Source organism: Haemaphysalis longicornis, unplaced genomic scaffold (genome assembly GCF_048455015.1).
Source record: "Haemaphysalis longicornis isolate Haplotype H1 unplaced genomic scaffold, Haemaphysalis longicornis Haplotype H1 scaffold_1, whole genome shotgun sequence".
Taxonomy (NCBI): Eukaryota; Metazoa; Arthropoda; class Arachnida; order Ixodida; family Ixodidae; genus Haemaphysalis; species Haemaphysalis longicornis.
In genome coordinates this window covers 420,909,899-420,929,973 of record NW_027526203.1, presented here as the reverse complement: position 1 = coordinate 420,929,973, position 20,075 = coordinate 420,909,899, and the positions used below count along the sequence as shown (strand labels likewise).

General features: G+C 46.8%; 1 protein-coding gene across 6 annotated transcripts in view; it reads left to right on the top strand.

Annotated features, from left to right (window-relative positions):
* The window catches only part of LOC144155640 (cell division cycle and apoptosis regulator protein 1-like), a 67,173-nt gene that overhangs the window by 10,481 nt on the left and 36,617 nt on the right, over nt 1-20,075 (top strand). For all 6 annotated transcript variants that reach the window (XM_077687218.1, XM_077687220.1, XM_077687215.1 and 3 more), the window contains 7 exons: nt 1,083-1,197; nt 2,300-2,414; nt 5,869-5,955; nt 7,707-8,016; nt 8,655-8,918; nt 10,306-10,567; nt 14,618-14,895. In XM_077687218.1, the coding sequence (XP_077543344.1) occupies nt 1,083-1,197; nt 2,300-2,414; nt 5,869-5,955; nt 7,707-8,016; nt 8,655-8,918; nt 10,306-10,567; nt 14,618-14,895 (1,431 nt within the window). The remainder of the gene's footprint in view (nt 1-1,082; nt 1,198-2,299; nt 2,415-5,868; nt 5,956-7,706; nt 8,017-8,654; nt 8,919-10,305; nt 10,568-14,617; nt 14,896-20,075) is intronic.

Genomic DNA, 20,075 nt, shown 5'->3' with positions numbered 1-20,075 from the left:
TTCGGCTATCTGGGCGACTATGTTCTCCTTCTCTTTCTGGGGTATTTATATTTACTACAACTGTATCTGACGCTTGAGGGTGGTAGCCAGCGCCACTCAGACTACACGGGGAGAAGGGGACCTTCTTTTCAACCCCCGGGGCGTGACTCGAACGTCTACAGCCTGTCATAAGCGGGTAACTGGCGGGAAACCCTCTTATGCTACCTTGGCATAAAGGCTGCCAGAACCGAGGCCCTCGCTAAGCTTTCGCACGATAATAGGGTTTGGAAATGAGGGGCTCGTTAGGAAATACAGAAAGAAATGCCGGCAGTCTGCAACGCCAAATATATATATATATATAGATATATATATATATTTTTTTCCATTTGTTCAAAATTGGGTCACTGGCAAGTTTGTGGACGGGCCTTTGGAAGTTTTCACGGAGAGAAGCTTCATGGGCTTTGAAGCTAATGCGATTTGTAGGATAGAAGATCTCTGGGTTTTTATTCAAATAGATGTTTTGCCCCCAAAGGTGGTATGGTTATGTTGAGGGCGAGTGCATTCTCTTGAAACATTACAGTGGGTTTTTCAGTAGAGCTGTTTGATCTACAGTCGCAGACTCAACTGCGGATAGTTTGCAGGCAGTCCAAGTATTTTCCACGCATTAGGAATATGTGCAAAAACAAATGCCAGATTGCTTCGGTAGTCCGAGGTGACTTTAGGGCTGATAAAGGGTCCCAGTGTTAGTGTGGCAGCAGAGAAGCTTTCTTTGCCTATAAAATGGCAATGTAAGAAGGTTGGCACTTCTCTTTCATATCCGCTTATTTCTTATTTTTTCTCATGTGGAGTAGGGGGTCACAAATTGAGAGCACAGGAGCAGTTTATTTCATCAATGACCACATTAACGACCAAAGTTGCCGTATCATCTTTCTTGCATTCGGAAGCCTTAAGTATTTTTTGTGCTGGGCTTTCTAGCAAACTCTGCCATCAAGTTTGAAAAAAAAAAAAAAAAAAAAACATTGTGGCAGCAGTTTTTGAAGCTTTTTTTTTGCTGGTTTGGCTGTGTTTTTTATTTGTGCTGTGATTTACTTCTGCTACCACAGTGCCATCAAGGGAACCATGCCCAAGGTTGGTGAACGAGTGCTTGTAGAGGCTTCTTACAATCCAAACATGCCATTCAAATGGAACGCCTATCGTATACAGCTGTTGGCAAATCAGGTAAATAGTACTATACTAAACTCCTTGTTTGGCGCCATAATCATGATCACAACGTCAGTTTAGGCACTGTTTACATGAGCTAATGAAAGTGTTTCTCAGTGCTTGGACCTTGGGGTCTACATTGCACAATTTTAATGCATGAGCATCACTTGCGAGTTACTTGACTCAGTGAAATATGCACCACCACCAAGATCTACATAACCTCGAAATGAAGTTAGGAACTTGTCAAAATACCCATTGTGTGTGAGTGTGTGTATGCCAGTGTGATTTCTTCGTTGGCTGTGACACGTCATTGGTGAAGGAACAAGTGTGATAACAAGGATGAACCATAACAAGATGAACTGCTGGTGCAGCAGAAGAACGTAGCTGAGAGCCGAACTGCTGGCGAAGGTAGCAGAGAGGACACTGAAATGCGACAGCCTGGTGCGAGTCCTAATGTTTTGCTTTTAGGTCCATCGGCCAGTATCCACAGCTTGACATACAGTGAGTGGGACGGTGCTTGGCAGGTCGTTAAACTCAATGTTAACGTTGCCTAATGTTAAGCCTGAATATAGGTTTTTAGTCATAATAATGGAGAAAAGAATTAGAAAAGACAGAAAGGAAAAGGGTGAAGGAAAAAGGGGGGTGATGAAAGGTAGAAATGTGGCTGGTTTGTGGTCCTGCGAGGTCAATGCTCTACTCAGAATCCCAAAACTTGGCAATGTAACGCTGTGACATAACTCGGCATTCATCTTGTCTGGTCAACACTAAACCCAGCGGCCCAAAACTTGGTAACGTAAGTTAGTGACATAACAAGAAGTGATGCTCACTCACTACACATGAGAAGCGAAAGCGTAGATGGCTATTTGATACGATTGAGTTCATTTAGCATGTGTCAGCACAACAATGTTAAAATGAAGTAGCAGTGGTTTCCTAGTAGCAAAAGTGTATTTTTTTTTCTCAGATGTTAGGATGTTAGGAGAAATTGCAAATGCACCCTGCACTGATGGCACGTCAGGACGGGAGTAGTAGAGCGAATAAAACAATGTATGCTGGTCTAATTTCGAGGGTGAGAGTAGTTTGAATAAAACAATATATGCTTTTCCTATTTTCTTTGATGCAGATGAATGCCTCTGTTGGTGTCCGCCTGAACAACCAAATTGCAGCAAGCAGCCCAGCGAACACCAGTGCAGCTATGGCAGCACAAACACAATACATAAATTCCGTGAGCTCTTCAGGTGTGTGTCAAGTGTCATTGAAACGACCAAAACCAAATTCATATCTTGCGATTCCAATGTGCCCTAATATTTGAGCTTCCCATCGTGAAGTAGTATTGGTCATTTGAAAGCAAAGTTTGGGTCAAAGAAGTGCTGTGTTTTAGTGCGGAGCGTAAAATCCCTCGTCAGATGGTCTCTAGTGAGGCCTCAGGGGGGCTCCTTTCCAAGCCTGGGGAATGCGAGTGCACCGGGTTGCCCTAAAACTATGAAAAATAGTGGTGTACACGAAAGCAGTAGACTACGTGAGAAGTTGAACCAAACTGTAGCATCAGTAACCTCTCGGTGTGCAGTCATGTGCCATGTTGGCATGTCGCCGCCTCATTGCCCGCTGCCATTATACCACAGGCATGTACATGTTCTCACTTCAGCCCATTCTGCTTGCTCTCCGTGCACGCAGTTTCTGACATTTTCAGTCAACCAAGTTGCACTGCAGTAGACACGCGAGATGGCTGCAGGCAGAATGTTATTTGGCTTGTTATTTGGCTGCAGGGCCGTTTTCTCGTTGCTTCTACTGATGGATGGCAGTTCAACTACTTGGGGCACCTGGTTGTTTACAAAATTTTGCAATAGTGGCATGATGTAGTTAATTACAACATTTTCCACAAATATTAGAGGAATTTTGTTGAGCCAAAACAGACTAAATTTATTACTAAATGAAAGATCAGTTGAGGGATTAGTTGGCATTTTAACAAGACTTCTCAGCGTTCCTGTGCACTGAAGCAGGTGATCAGTGAAACAGGTTTCACTGGTCCCTTAAGTTTTATTTAACGAGATTCTCTGTTGCAGTTGGCTTTGTCCTAGCTAATTTTGCCTAATTCCATTTGTAATCAACTTGCTAATATGAGAATACGAGACATAATGAATCAGTTTTGACCTTTTATTCCCAATTGGTGCATTACTTGCAAAGTGAGCAGAGTTTACACCTGATAGAAAACTTCGAGAGACCCACACAGAGATAAAAAAAATTACTGAGAGCTCATCAAATTTGCTTCTCAAACATACATACCTATCAGATATTGAATTGAGCTAAAATAAACTAAAATCAAACGATAATTGACTGAGTTGACTGGAGTTACATGCCACGGAAAAGTTCATGCAGCCAATTTTGTTCTGTGAGGGAAAGAAGGAAAACGGGAGAGGGGGGTGTTTTGTTGATAGAAAAAGCAGGGAGGTCTACTGGCACACATGAATGCACTCCTTCTCAATCCGCTGTTCTTCACATTTGTGAGTAGGGGACAACATGCCTTTGTTGGTTGGGAGGACAGGGATCGGGATTCCGCTTTTCTTTTGCTGGACAACCTTGTGAGATTTTGGGCAGCGGCTTTCGTGAAGCAGTTTTTGTTTTCTGCTTAAATGTGTGCAATCTGATATAAACTGTGCTTATGGGTTCGCACCGCCGACCATGGCTACCATGATAGGCCCCCAACCACCCGAGGAACAACGTTTTCTAGCGTCCGTGCCCCAGAGTCCTGGCTAGCGGACTGACTGTCTTGGGCCACTGTCCCAATCTCCATCACGTTCCGCTTGTGTCCCGTGCATCGGGTCCACTTTATCGTTGTCTTTGTCCGGTGCGTGGTGGAGCAATTAGCCACCGCGTACGTTGCCGGTCTTGCATAGGGCGACCACGCCCATCGGTTGCCGCAAAACCAAGTGAAACATGGCTTATCTAACCAGTGCACATTAAAACCAGTATTCACTGGCCAAGCACAGTACCAAGACAACATCGAGATATTGGTAACCTTGAAATTTAGCTCAATACAGTTGACAGTTGTGCAAATTGGGTTGTTTATCGGTCACCAGTGCCGAAACGGCAGGGACGGGAAAAGTTGTTTTTCCGCTCCACTCTTTCTATCTACCCTTTCCCCCTCAACAGAAAAGAAAAAAAATCTGGGTTTTCAGATACAAAATTACATGAATATTACAATCTGGTTTTGATTCCAGATGTGTTATTTTTAATCGGGCTGTCTGTATTGTGATTGAGTGCTCGTGCTACCACTTTACGTGTTATCTCCAGGTCCATGTGCAAAGGCTGTTTCTTGACTTTTGTACCAACATAAGCCGTCTTCATTCATTGTTCACCTGTGCGCTTGAAATTTTTGCACTCTGTCGTTTGACATGCTGAGGACGAATACACAAGCTGTTCTTTGTCTACATTGTATAAGCTGGAGGGTTGTGTAATACATTTGCTATACCATTCAGCTCATAATTTTTATTAGGTAGGTGCTAAATAGTGCAATACTTGATGTCTCTGGATTTATAGGGACCACATAGTGTAGTTACACCACAGCTTTTATTTTGGCTTTCTCATTGCAGACGTTGCTATATCTTCTTACCGTGTTATAAAGTATAAAGTAGTAACATTTTTATGAAATGAAGTATAGAATACTTTGTAGTCATGCCAATAAGTGTTGTATTTTTATAGTTTTATTGTGCCACCTAATTAATAAGCTGTCGAGTGCCACAAGAAATTCAAATATGACCAGTACATCCCAAAATACTGTAGGCAACAGTTGGTCCCATAACAAAAAAAGGTAGTTTTAAAAAAGCAGCTCGCCACAGTGGCTCTGTGGCTAAGACGTTGCGGGTTCGATCCAGGCTGCAGGGGCTGTTTAGGCGAAAAGCAAAAGCACCTGTGTGTCGAGATTTCGGTGCCTGTGGTTAAAGATCTCCAGCTGGTTAAAATTGATCCGGAGTCCTCCACTAAGGCGCGTCTCATCACCTGTGTAGCGTCGGCGCGTTAAACCTCATAATCAATCAACAATCACTAAATTACATGTTTAGTGCCCTGAAGCTAAGAACTCCTTTCTAGTATATGTGTACATGCTATGCCCCAACCTTAGAAAAGAAGGCAAAAGTCATTTAGGGGACTTGGAAGTACAACAGCTCAGTTCAGATACATGACACGACTGTAATATTTCGCAAGTATTTTTTTTTTAGAACTTGCAGATTATGAGTAAAAATAGCAAGTAAAATTGATATTTTGGCAATCAGGTGGAACTGAAGGCCAGGGTCTCCCCTTAAAGTGTGCTCTGTAGGAGCTGTTTGAGTTAGAAGCCAATCTATAAATTTGTTGGAAATAGATAAGAAGCCATAGAGACATCATGATGGTATGCTCTGGGCATTTATAATAAAATGGTTACCAGCGCACACAGACGAGCACACAAATGCAAAAAATGACAGGACACAGCACTTTGTCCTGTCGTTTCTTGCGCTTATGTCCTCGTCTGCGTGTGCTGGTAACCCTTTTATTATGCATCACCTACTAGCCCACCTACCCATCCTTGTGAACTGGGCATATATGCCCTTGATAAATGAGCTGTGTGTGCTTTCTGTTAGCCTACTGTAAGGACACCCTTTACACTGAACTGCAAAATGTGCCTGGGTTTTATTAGTCTTCACAATATTTATCTTGCAGAGAACAAGAGCAGCCGTTCTGATGGGGAAAAGATCTCTTATAGTCAGCTGCTTGAAAGAACAGAAAGTCGACATAGGGCAGAGTATGGTAAGTGTATTGCTGAAGCTTTTTCTTTTGCATTTTCACAGGAAAATCTAATCTGGTTTACTCACCCGCCGCGGTGGCTCAGTGGCTAAGGCGTTGCGCTGCTGAGCACGAGGTCGCGGGTTCGATTCCCGGCCGCGGCGGCCGCTTTTCTGATGGGGGCGAAAAGCAAAAACGCCCGTGTGTACGAGATTTCGGCGCACGATAAAGATCCCCAGGTGGTCAAAATTAATCCGGAGCCCTCCACTACGGCGCGCCTCATCGCCTGCGTTGCGTCGGCGCGTTAAACCCCAAAATCAATCAATCAATTAATCTGGTTTACTCATAAATAACCTGATGAGACTTAAAGGAGCCATGAAGAGAAAATGCAAGTTGGTTTTATTCGAAAGATTTCGTGTTTTATAGTGCCCCCAGCGCTTGTCCGGATACAAACGGTGCTTTATTCACTGAGAAATTAAACAATTTAGGTTAAAATTTTGATTTTCCCGCTCAATCGTGCGTTTTCGTGGTCCCAAGTGACATAACAGGAACCGACCGCTCTGCAGCCTAGAGTACCTTCATTCACGCATCCGCCGTACAGGGTAGAGACACGTAACGCTGGCGCCGCCATGTTCGGTTGCTCGCTCGCCGCCGAAGCAAGTCATTGTGTCAAAACCGCGCTAAAATTATCGCCGCAACGCGGTTTACTGAAGAAGTTTGAATCATATTGTCTGTTTCGCGTTGCTAGGTCTCGTGGGAAACGAAAAGAATAACGCGTTGAGCCAGTTGGCCCAATTGCGGCGGCACGGGACCGTTCAAAAATTGTCTCCACCCTGTACAGCGGTGTGGGTTTGTTCCCGCGTTTCTTTACGTTCCGTAACCTAGATGGCGCCACCATACCGTGGCAAGCGTTTGGTTTGTTTTTGCCCGCATTTAAACCTGGCTTGTTTTTGTTCTGGGAGAAAATATTCGTTCCCTGAAACAGTGCTCGCTCGACAAATGGGGTCACGTAAGACACCGTTGCTTGCGTCAATCGGCCAGTGTCGTCTGAGACAACCCCAAGCCCCGTAGTGCTGTGCAGCTAAACCAAAGCATGCTGTGCGCAGTACGAACAGCAGAACGCATCAGTACTTCTATGTTTACATGTGCTTTCGTAACTTCCACTGTTTGTCCCATCATTCTTATTGCTTTGTAAAGAATGTGCCCTAAATTTAAGCGCAAATCGCTCGTTCGTCTAGTTTGTAAGCTCTACCTAATTTGCGTCTGTTTCTGCCAGCCTCCGCCAATCGCAGAGCTTAGCCCATGTGACATCACAGGTTCTGTTGCGGGAAATGAGCTGGTGGGTCGCATGACCATTCCCGTTTTTCCTAATTATGTAGCTTATTTGAGCGAAGTTTACGTTAAAAGTGGTGTCAGTGTGATTCTAACGAGACAATCTTTTGAATGAACCAAACGTGTGTTTTCTCTTCATGGCTCTTTTAAGCATACAAAATAGTTTAAAAACAATTCAATAAAAAGCAATAAGATAGTTTGTTTGTGTACAAAGCAAATACCTTTTCCCTTTGCTAGGCATACATATGTGTGGCCTCAGAAACAACCATTTCATGACTATTTTTTGTCCTTCTGTTTCATTTTTTGTTTTCATGTGTACAAAGCAAATACTTTTTCCCTTTGCTAAGCATACAACTGTGTGTCCTCGGGAACTATTTCATGACTGAATATTTTTTGTCCTTCTGTTTCATTTTTTTGTTTTGATTTGTTCGTGATATGTGCAGCCAACAGTAATGCAAGGAGTGCAACCAGGCGCAGCTCTCCTACTCGACGAGACCGTGACATGCGCCACGATGACCGGCGGGACCGGTACCGAGATCGCAACAGCAGTCGTGATTTTGACAAAGACCGCAGGCCTTACGATCGTAACCAGGACCGGCTGTCTGATAGAAACTCTGATCGCAACCTGGACAGAATGGCAGACCGGGACAGGATACCAGAGAGAGACCGCCTGTTGGATCGTGATCGCGACAGGATTGTTGACCGGGATCGCAACCAAGACAGGCTCGCAGACCGGATACCAGAGAGAAATAGGTATGGAACAGTTTCATGGAGACCCTAAGGCTGCGCATTCTGAATTGTGGCGAATTATAATTGGTACTTGGTGCTATTAAGACAAACTTGAAGGGACTGTGAAAATTTGTTCGTAATATCAGAAACTAATCCTGAGTGGAGGTTTTTTGCATTGGACGTTACAAGAGAGCAAAAGTGTTGTTCATCTTAACCATAGAGTACGTCTTAACAGAGTTGGTCTTAACTGGAGTCTGCTGTATTTGGCTTGAAGGTTTGTATCAGCAGTCACCTTTTTCTGTATGTTCACTAATCATGCTGAATTTCTTTGTTTTGTACAATAGAAGGGCAACTGTAGTTTTGTATCAGGCAGTTGGGATATACGTGACGCTATCGTCTCTGAACTCGCCTATGCAGAGCACTTGTATACGAGAGGTTTGCAAAAATGAGCTGATACTAGTTGTGCCATGCAAAATCACTTCATCTAAAATAAAACATACAAGTAGTCGCTCATGGGGATGGCTCTGATGGGATGTATCCTGTACAGGCTTCTGTTCCTTGCATACCTTTTCATCCTGGAAGGGATCTGAAGTGGTGTATCCTATACACACTTTGTTTGCTTGCATCCTCAGAGGGATCTGTTCTGCCTTCTTTTCTACCAGGTCACCCATTCGGGACCGCAGATCGAGAGACCGCGACCGTGACCGAGAAAGAGACCGCGACCTGCGGGGCCCAGCTCAGTCCCCTGACCGGGACTACCGAGGACCAGGGCAGGACCACGATGGCAACAGCACCTCATCCTCTCTGACTCGCAAGCATGCTTTGTCGCCCCCACGGCGGGCTGGCGTGGGCGTCTCGCCGCCTCGGCGCAAGCCCCGCATGATGCCACGCTATGTGGTGGACATCCCTGCAGTCTGCCTGGACCAGTTGAGCGAGCTTCTTCTGTTTCTATTGCGTCAGGACGGGGACGCTGGGGAAATTGTTGGGCATTGGAGTCTGAATAAATGGCAAAACGAGCTCAATCGGCCAGAAAGCAAGGATCTGGGTTTTTATAATCATGGGGTGTGTCAGTTCTGGTTCATCTGGCAACACTCTCTTAGAGCTTGTTTGTTTTATCTAGCAAAAAAAAATTATTTGGAAGAATGTTTAGCTTTGATGTGGTGTGGATAATACAGTAAAATCTCGATGATACGAATCATGCGGGACCGCGAAAATTATTCGTATCATCCGAAATTCGTATGAACCAACACAGACAAAAAAATTGAGCAATGAAAAAAGTTTCCGTTTGTTTCTTTTCTTACTTTCGTGTGAAGAAATTTGGGATTTTTTCTGCTTTTTTTAACCCCCATGTCAAAACAGTCCTTTCTGGAGCGCGTAAAGCTTCGCGCATCGTCTCCTCATTCACGGTGCCCAAGCTCGCTACACGCCGCAACAGTCAAGCGTGAACTGCATGGTGCGTTTTTGCACGCGATTCGCGCGCCTCGGCTTTGTGCGCGCTGTATTTTCACGCCCGCATCAACGATTTTGCGCCAGCGGTAGCTCCTACCTCGGTCAGAAAATGACGCACGACAGGCGCGGCAGAATGGAGGAGCCTGACGACTTGCGAAGCGCGCGAGACAGCCGGCTTGGCTCCGCCGGAGTTGGTTAGGCTTAGCACCCCGGCAAATATTTCATGGGCGCTTTCACTAGTGGCGCGGATGATGTTTTATAGTACCGTTTTCGCATGCATTATCAGCTCCTTTACCGGACAAGCAACTTCGTGTCTGCCTTGAGCTGCACTTTAAAGAGCGGTTAGAAGCGGTAGCTCGGGCGCCCGCGCCACTTCGCGGTCGAAGCCGGCGCCATGTTGCCGCCGCCGGCTGCGCCGCGCGCAGCGTGCGCGTGGTTTCGCGGCGGTGTCAGCGCACGTAGGGCGTGCGCGGCGCGTTTTCGCAAGCAGAAAACAACATCCCAGCCGTTTCTGGAGAAAGAGTGACAAACAGGGGAGAGAGAGCCGTCACTTGCTCGTTCGGCAGTCGGGCGCCTCGCCGGCTCGTTCGTATCATCCGCCGGGCCGCGCAGGTCCGTTCGTAACAGCCGAAATTTTTCCCATTGCAAACAATGCAACTTCGCCGGGACTTTTCGGAAATTCGTATCATCCCGAAATTCGTATCACCCAGAATCGTATCATCGAGATTCCACTGTATCTAGTCGAGCCTACTTAAACTGGCCGCAGTAATAATGAGCACGTGGTTATAACGAACAAACGTGGCATAACTGTCAGAGTATGCATAAAGGCAATGGCATCTAGCAGTGTCTCTCTTCTGCTTTCAGGCGAGAGCTTGGGGTGGTGGACCTGCGCAAGCGGTACCCCAACATGTACATCCCGTCGGACTTCTTCCACGCTCACATCTGCTGGCAAGAGTGCTTCCCACTGCAGCGACCCTTTGGCCTCAACTACCCCTGTTGCTTCCAAGTCCTTCCCAAGGACACCTGTCCTCCAGCAGCCAGTGTGCTGGGCACGATTCAGCCAGCGGCTTCGTGTCCTCCGGCTGTCCTGGACCCCACAGACGTCAATTTCTCCTTCAGTGCCAAGGTGAGGACGTGGGGCTCTTAGGGCTGCTTCAGTGCGCTCCAAATTTCATCCAGACAGACCTTCAGTGGAACAACTCTCTTGTGAGGAATAGCACAAAGTATGTTGGTGTTAGTGATTTCTCCTGATTAATTAATTTCAGTGCCCTGTTTTTGTGGAGGGATAAATTTGTTGACATATTTTCATCATATAATATGACAAAACCCTGGTCTCGGATTCATGTGTAGGTATGTCCCGATGAATTTTCGTCATCATTACCAGCCTCTCAGTGTTCCAGTGGAGCACCTGAAGCACCTCACTTCCTTCCTCCCCTGTAATATGGCCAGGGAGGGGCAGCAACGAGGTCTCGGCATCGTAAAGGCAGCAACGAGGTCACAGCATCGTTAAGGCTGCGACAGACTTGATTGTCAGCAATTATCAGCGACACTGAAGACATTGTTAGCCAAAGTCAGTTCATGCTTTAGGTACAGGAGAAAAATGGGGGAAAAGAGAATCGGCTTCTGTCCATGGTGTTTAGCTGTGATGTTTCCTCAGGTTGCCAAAGTGGTGCAAACCTTAGCTGTTGGGAATTACATCACTCAGCACCCCAGTGGCTTTGGAGCATTCATTTTTTCCACATAATCTTTCTAAATTTATCTCTGCTGGAGTAGCATCATTCGAGTTCTGCTGCTGTCCCTACTAGCAGCTACACTTAGCTGATCAGCATGTGGGATCTCAAGGATGGGACCTGTGCGCTAACGTACGGGATAGCAGAGGACCCCGGCTAGCTTCGCTAGAGAACGCTACACGCCGTACACTAGCCCTGCAGAATCCGAAGACTCATGCATGGGTTCGGGTACTCACATGCGGTAGACAGGCTCCGGCAATCCAAAGTGAGGCTTTATTGCCTGGCAGATACAGGGCATATACCAGACAACACGACTATCGCTTGCGGGGAGATAGTGGCTCCTGTCGCTCGTTCAAGCTGCGGGACTTAGACCGCGATATCAGTCATCACGGCCACGGGAGCAGGGGAGGCATCTCGTGTGACTGATCAGGGCACAATCTCTCAGCAGAGTCCGTGGAGCCAACTGGGTTCACCGTCATCGGGGCATTCGGAGTAGGCACTGCCGAGCCAACCGATTCCGACCAAATCGCCCAGTCGACTCCCCGGCGGAGCGCTCGTTCGTCCCGCAGGTCAGCTCGGAGGGGAGAGGAGGTCTTTCCCAGGTCAGGGAGAGGGTGGCGCGAAGGAAGGCGGCATACTGGTCCTCCATCCCCCGCGCCCTCGGCCGCGCGTTCGCGGCGAGCTGGTTCGGCGCGTCGCGCGGGGTTATGAAGAGGACACGACCCAAAATGGCGGCTACCAGCTCGCGAAAACATGTGCAGGCAAGGCGTAGGGAAACAAGGGTCCCCACAGACCCCAGCCTGTGATGCTAGAGCAATAACTGTATCTGTACTAGCCACCTAGCACTGTTGTTAAAATGCTCATGCACTGCAAACACTCTCCAATGGTTGGGCAACAAAATTGAGCTTCATTGCCGTAGACATACAGGTATAATACCCAAGTGTGTTGTGACTGTTGCCCACAGCATTGTGCATGGGCTCAGACTCCATTGCCTTGTAATTGAGGCCATAAGGACAAGGTACCTCCAATGACCAGTGCCGGCAGTACAGTCAAACCTCGGTGTAACGAACCATGGAATTTTTTTTTAAGTTCCAGTGTATGCACACCATGTATTTTCACCCCTTGTGCAACAAAGTCCCATTTGTCGAAATTTCAGTTAACGAAGTGTCATGGGGAACTAGGTATGAAATTTTGGTTGTAGAAGTAGATTTTCGGAGACACGAGCGCTGAAACAGGGTCTCGATTAAATGTGAACGGCAACACGGGCCACCAAATGCTGCAGATGCAGCGAGTCATGGAGTCCGTGAGCGAGCTCCTTGCCTACAAGCTTCTTACCTAGAAACTGCATATGGCGCGCCACGTGCCGTCGCTTTGCCCTTCGTTCGAGTTCGCTCATGCTTGTTGGGTTCTATCGTTCCAGCAAGTGCGTGGCAAAGCATTTGTAAGTCTTTGTGAGCCTTGCGCATGCATTTTTTTCACGCCCGCGTCCGCGATTGCGTGCCGGCGGCGGCTTCTGCCTCGGCCAGAAAGTGACTCGCGCTGCATACGGCGTTGGGCTGAGCCTGATGTCTTTCGCCAATGGCGCACCCTATGGTGGGAGCTTCGAAGTGCTCGAGGATTCCGGCTGGCCCCACCAGAGACGGCTAGGCTTACCACCGCGGAGGCTTTCCTAAGTGGCGCGTATGATGTTTTACAGTGCAAATTTCGCCCACATTATCAGCTTTTTTCCTGCATTAACAACTTCGTTTGCCCCCTTGTGTTGCATTTCATCGAGCAGTTATAAGTGGTCGCTGGAGCTATCCACATAGTGCGAGTGGTCTCCGCGGCTGTGTCAGCACGCCTGTGGCTTACAAGGCATGTTTTTGCGTGCAGAAAACGCTTCATGCGGTTCACGCTGATGCCCGCACAGTGCGCCAGCCGTGTATGAATACCACGTTTTCGTTTGCAGGAACCGTTTCACACGGTTAACACTTCATTTTAACCATGAATTTGATTGTAGCAAAGTTTCAATTTAAAGGGACAGACAACCGATTTTTGTCGCGTATATGTTCTCTAGCTCATATGAAAGCCAGCGTTTTATATAGCCCGATAACCACAAGCAATTTCCAAACAAACTGGCGGAAATAATTTTAATTTGGCAGCAAACTTCCTGAAATCGGAAGGGTGGCGGTTCGTAGTGTCGAAACTTGACACTACAATATGTGTCCCTGTCACGTGACCTGCAAACCTAGCAGCTACTGTAACTGCTGAAACGTTTATTCACGCATTGAAAACCTTTTAACACAAGTATTTGTACAAGGTTAAATTGCATATGTATTTCTAAACATTATTCTGAAATTTTTAAAGACACGCCGCCTGCCGTCGCTGGGTGCTTCTCAGCATGCCTCTCAGTGTGGCTAACTGAGCCTCCATGCCCGGAATCAACGGCAGCGTTCAGTAAATAGACCCAGCGAAGGAGCGTTGACGATTCTGCCTGAGTCAGGGGCGTTTGTTCTGCCAAAATATTTGATTTCAGTTTCCAAATAAGCCAACGGCAGCTTAAAGAAAAAAAAAAAAAAGAAACGTCGCGCCCGGAGAAAATCGAACTTCCCGCCTCCACAACGTGAAGCCAAATTCTACCTATCGTCTATCCCAACAGATGGCGCATTCGTGCAAAATAGACCGTTGCATTAAAAAAACACATAACGGAACAGGAAAGCCTGCGATTCAAACTTTTTTAGCTGGGAACAAGTTTTTAAATATCGTTTTTTATTTCGCATACAGACAAAAGTATGTTGCCGAGCTACTCTATGTCATGGTTGCCAGCATTAGTTTTGGGAGGGACACATACGACTCGTAGATCAAAAAATTCGATTTAAAAAGTTCTAGGGCATTATAAGCAAAACCGTTTCTCGTCAAGGTGCTTTAAGTGATGCCCTTTCATTTGGGATAGAGAATATATACTCGACAAAAATCGGTTGTCTGTCCCTTTAAGGAAGTAAATTACACATTTTACCAACTTCGTTACATCGAGGTTTGACTGTATTTCCAAGGGTCTCTACACTATTGGCATGTGCTGGAAAGGAGGTGCCACTGGGAGACCAGTGAGAGGCTGCCCTCTGGTGTCCTCATTTGCATGTCATGCAAATAAGTACACTACAGGACTTTGGGGACGGAGCGCCATTCATGGCCTGCAAGGGATTTGGAACATGGCCACCTCCAGGAACTGGGCTGGGCCTGACTGCATGCGCATCAAGAATGTTCCCACAAACTGCACTGTGATTCTGTGATTATGGGGGAAGAGCACCAACCAGGAAAAAGCTTGGTAACTATAGTGTTTTTGTCCTATTTATCAGCTAGAGCCTACTATGGAGTGATGGAGTAGTACATTTGGGGTGGGCAACGAGAGTGACTAAAAGCACCCCCTCCCCTCCCCCCCCCCCCCCCCCTCCCCTCCTCCTCGACAGGTGATGCTGCTCTCGAGCCCATCGCTGGAGGAGCTGTACCAGCAGACTTGCGCCCTGGCCGAAGATGAGTCTCGGTCGGGCACTGCTTTGCATCCGGCCCGTGTGCTGTCCTTCCTGGTGGGGCTCAAGGGCAAGAGTGAAACGGTGGCCATTGGGGGCCCCTGGTCCCTGTCCCTCGATGGGCCCAACCCGGACAGCGATCCCCAGACTCTGATTAGGACTGCTGTGCGTACCTGCCGGGCCCTGACTGGAATCGACCTCTCGGCCTGCACCCAGTGGTCAGTCCTTGCTTCTCCCTGCCGCCTTTGCTTGGCCTAGTCTGGCTCCAGCGCACATGCCGGATGCCAGTAACTCTAAGCAGTAAAGGAATGAGGCCTAAAGAGGGAGGGAATTTCAAACTACAGATATTAGATAGAGGAAGCTGAATTCCAAAGTGGCTTCTTGCCAAGTGGCAGAGGCAGCAGAAGCAACCGTCTATTTACAAACGGGGGTACGGATTGCCCAGAGTTTCGCCACATTTTGTAAGCCTATATGATCCACTATTGTTTGCAGTAAGCCTGCAAGATTGCTGTTTTGCACATTTAAGTATCCTTTGCCTTATCCCTTCCTTCCCCCTGTTAATCCTCCCTCCACTCACAACTCGTGCTGTCTGACTTAACAGGCAGCGTGCAACCCTCCTTGGCACATGGGACTCACTTAGAGGGCTACTTTTCTGCTCTGTAGTGGGGAACGGCTGGCTGTCGGTCTTGAAGAAGCTCAACCTTTTCTTACACTGCAGGTTTTCTATCATTGTCTAATTTGGAAAGGGGGCGTGTGTGTTCGACTTGCACAAAGGCCATCCAGTGGCAGCCAGAATAGCCCATCCCTGTGTCAGTGCTGTGCACTGGCCTGCTCATCTCTTCATCTAATGAACTGAAGCTGATGGCTCATGCATCATCGATTCACTTTACTTGTATCGGGTGAATTAGCTGCTGTCACCGTTGCCAGTCTCCTTGTTGCATGGACCTCAAAATCTGCCTCTCCGTCTGGTGATCTTGATGAATCTTGACACGTGTGTGCCAAGATTAGCTGGCTAGTTAGCACCAGTAAGGATTTATGATATATGACTTCGTCTTCGAAAGTACCCTGTGCATCTGAGTACACTCATGCATTGTCCTGCCAATGTACTTTTGCTTTCTTTGCTTATTTGGTGAGACTAAAGAGCTTCTTGTAGTTTTAATTGTTTAATTGGTTCAGACAACCTAGCAGACACTATGGTGAATGCTGTTTTGAGACATTTACAGTTGTCAAGCTTTTAGCACGGGTCGTAGCTCCAATTTTAACTTGTCATAAATGTAAGGCCAGAGAACTTCCTCTGTAGTGCGACACTGTAGTACTGACACCAACTTTCAGTGTTAATATTATTACCAAGTTCGCTTCACTTACTCAAAAGAATACCCTGGCTGAAATATGAGCGCCATGCAATATGTGAAACATGCTTCCATTCAGTCTCATTTATCGCATCAACGGAACAGCATGTGGAGAGGTGCGCAGCAAATGGACATCGGCGTGACATCACCCCGAGGTAGCAAAAAGAAGTAACGTAGCCGTTTGCCTCCAACGCTCGTCAGAAACACGTGACATCACTTCGCATGCGCGGCCCGGTGAGCGGCGACTGGGTGCTGGCACGTTTACAAACTGATGCATGTCGCCAGAGCTACAGGCAAGGCTTGTTCTGGGAAGGCACTGTTGCCAAAAAACCGCAAAAGAAGTCGCCATCTGGGCTTTTATTGAAAGCGGTCACCGAATTTCCGCTGCAGCGATAGGCCTAACGTCTTCAGGCAGCTCAGCTAGCTTCGGCGGAAGGCGGTTGAAACAATGCCCCCACCGGCCTCCGCAGTGTTCTGATGTCTGCACAAAATGGTGCGATCATACCGTGGTTCTGTCATATGTGCCCTCCGGGCAGGAGGTGCAGGAAACTGAAACGGGCGATTTTCAGGTCGTTCAATGTAATTAATCATCGCATGCTCAAGTCTTTAAAGTGCTGTTTCGGGTTCGCCAGGCCATTAAGCACCACAAAGGCAATAAATATAGAATAAAGTTTTGGTGTCAGTACCCCTTTAAAACATCCTACTATACGTTTTAGAAAAAGCAGTTGCAACTAGTGTAGTTAAAACCCGATTTAACAAAGTCATCAGGTCTGCGAATTATTTGGTTAAATCGAGAAATTTGTAAAAACGGATTTTTCATTTTACAAGCAGTGATTGCATAAATTTGATGTCTAAAACAGCTACCATGACATTGTAATTTCGGCGGCCACGGTGGCCGGGGTGCTTACCTGTCGATAATTTGGCAACACATTAAAAGTCCGTGCTAAAAATAATAAGCCAGTCGGGGCTTTCCCTGAAGTTGTCGTACCCCAGCAGACGTGCGAAACAGAGTGCTTTTTGTTGTACCACTTCCCCTCTGGGCGGAACATTCTTGGCTCTCATATCCTTAAACGATGTGAACAGGGTTTCCTCCAACTTCTCGTGCGGGGTGGTCTTGCGGTTATTTTTCTTAGACGCAGTTCCGGATGAATTAGCATGGATGAGGGCGTCCTTTCCCTTCAAGATTGCAATGTGGAAAACGCTTGCTGGTTGGGACGCTGTGGTCTGCGGCCATGGGACTGCTGTGTTTATCTCGTAGAGCTCCGCAAAAAAGGAAACCAGATGCCTTGTTTTTTTCTCACATGGTGCAGTGATCTGTGGTGTTCTGACACAACAAAATCGAAGTTGCTCCTTTTTAAGTGCGTCGGTTTCTCGAAATACTTCGTTAAATCGGGAATGGTGGGAATCTATTTCATTTGTTTGAGTTCATAAAAGATTTGAGCCGTATAGGCACCTGCGGGGAATACGGATTCGTTCGTTCAATTGGAAAATTCGTAAGATCGGGTTTCATTAGATCGAGTCCTGACTGTATGGGTCCATATTGGAACATTGAGAAAGCATAGAAATATGATGCTGTAAATGGATATGTTATAGAACAGTACTAAAGTATGTTTTGTAGTGGGCACATAATTTGTTGAGAATTGCTCTCTCACCTAAGAAAAATGTGAATGCATTCCAATCTGAACATAAACATGAGGGGGCTTTTGTGCAATCTATTACAAATTCTTAGTGTGTCAGCCTTCTTTGCTGCACCAACACAGGAAACACCCTTTAATGCTCTTTCTGAGTGCACTGCACCAAAGCTAGTGGTCTGCTGGTCACTTCACCAGCTTCTTTTTTCTAAGAGCTGACCAAATTGGCCAAGGTTTTTAGGGCTTGAAACTTTAAGCCATGTTACAGGAAAAGGTACTTGGATCTCTTTACTAGAAGGAACCTTTCTTTGGTGTATGTAGCTTTGGAATATTGTGAAGGTTTTTAAAAGAAGTTGCGTGTTTGTGGAACATTTATGTTGCTAGAGATAGAAAATTACTGTTGCTTAGTCTTGTGCAAAGTAAAATGTTACTACGATCTGCGCCCCCCTTTTTTTTCATTGTGCCTCCATTTGATACCATTCGTCCCCTCTCCCAGTAATTTGAATCATGCACAATAGTGGCAGAAATGCTGGTAGTGAACCAGCTCAGCACTGACAAGCGCGTGCATGCACCTCTGACGACGTGGCCACTTTCACAGCGTAGCTGTTAGTGGCGTAATAGATCAGGTGATGTCAGCCAACCACTCTATCCCATTGTGCACCATAAGACCCTGGCGAGATGTTATCGTCCACTGGGTGACGGCTACTAAAGGAACAGTGGAGATGTAACCTTGGGCATATGACCTTGGGTGCACGGAGCAAGGTAAACAGGAGCGCCAACTTCACTTTCTCCGACGAGCCCTTAATGTCCCTTACTTGCGGAGCACAGTGTAGATGGCGCTACGAATGGCGCAGCGATTCCTGAGCTCCGGAGCTGCTCAGTTCGCAGAGCGCGACGGTGAGGTGCATTCCGGCTGAATTTGTTGTCTGCTTCGGAGGCGGTTCGTTTGGCGCAGCTTCGCGTCCATTGCGGGCCTTTTTAACTGGCTCAACAGCACCTCCTGGGTAACCGGTACCCGACGGAATTAAGTTGTCGTACGGCGAAGATACGTTAAGGATTTGTTTGCAGAACAAGAATACGAAATTTAGCGACCACATTCAGACATCTGGCCGCTAGAGAAACGCTTCCTTTTCCGCACTTCGGGCCACGAATGACACTACATTCCGTAAATTGGTGAATAGGAATTCCGTTGTGTGCTACATGTATTACAGAAGCCAACTAGTTCTAACAAATAGCGATTCTAAAAGTGCTCTCCACCTTCTCACCAATTGTAAACTAAACTTGCTGGCTCAAAATTGGAATGAATGCTAAACAGTGAGCTCACGTGCCGAATTTTTTCAGTATTATCTCTGCTCGTATCACGCGGGGGTGTAGCCCCGAGCTTTTTTCTTTTCCTTTGTGACTGCATACGACAGCATGCATTGCATTATGCGTACTACTAGTACTACATACCACGCTACTGTATAGCGCACGGCGCTCCAGAGAACTACATCCACACAGAAAGCAGCTTGCTCCTTGGTGCAGAGCGCACGTAAAATGCGGAGTGCTGCTTGAAAAATGTTGATTGTGGCTAGGTGCTTTTGAAGGTAACACTGAGTTTCAAATCAACTTAACGATTTGAATTGCATGAACAGCTGCTTCTTTCATTAACTCAGGCTAGTTGTGAGTAGTGCCAAAACAACCACGCCAGGGGCACACGGGGGAGGCTTCAAGAATTGTTCAGCTGTATCACAACTCCACTTAGTACCAATATGTTCCACGCTTTTTTCGACACACTACTTGCCTTCTCCCCCTCCTTCTCTAATTTCTGAGTACTTGTGACCCCTCAACTCGTTGTGCAGCTGTTAATTACGACACGTAGGTACGACACGCAGGGGGCAGACAGTGTAGATTCAGCACATGTTACAAATTTAGTTTAATTAAATTTAAATTAAATGTAATTTTAGAAAACACGCAAGCACTTCTTATGAAGCGAATAGGTCATTATCCGGCTTCGCTCTTTATTCTAGAACAAATTTATTTTCACAAACCAGATCATCAGAACACGTTGCTTAGCCATGCATGTGGCGGTATGCGCTGGCGGCATCGACAAGATTACATGACCGCACAGTGGCAGTGAACATCGGGCCGTAAGTTACGACAAGGGTTGAAGCAAAGATAGCGTTCGAAATTCTTTGCTCGCGTAATGACGCTGACAGCGCCTTTCCATACTCATGGCCTGGCGGCAGCCGTAAATTTCTTGTGTGGAACTGTACGCATCGTTGCCACACGCCTATGTCGACTGCGGATGTAAACGTTGCGTGTGTGCAGAAGAAGCATAAATCGTTAAGCGCGCAGCAGAGTAGCGGGCGACCAAGAAAGAGCGATTTTTGTGCTGTACTACTTTAATGTAAGCCAAATCAGGTTAGACTGCATGTT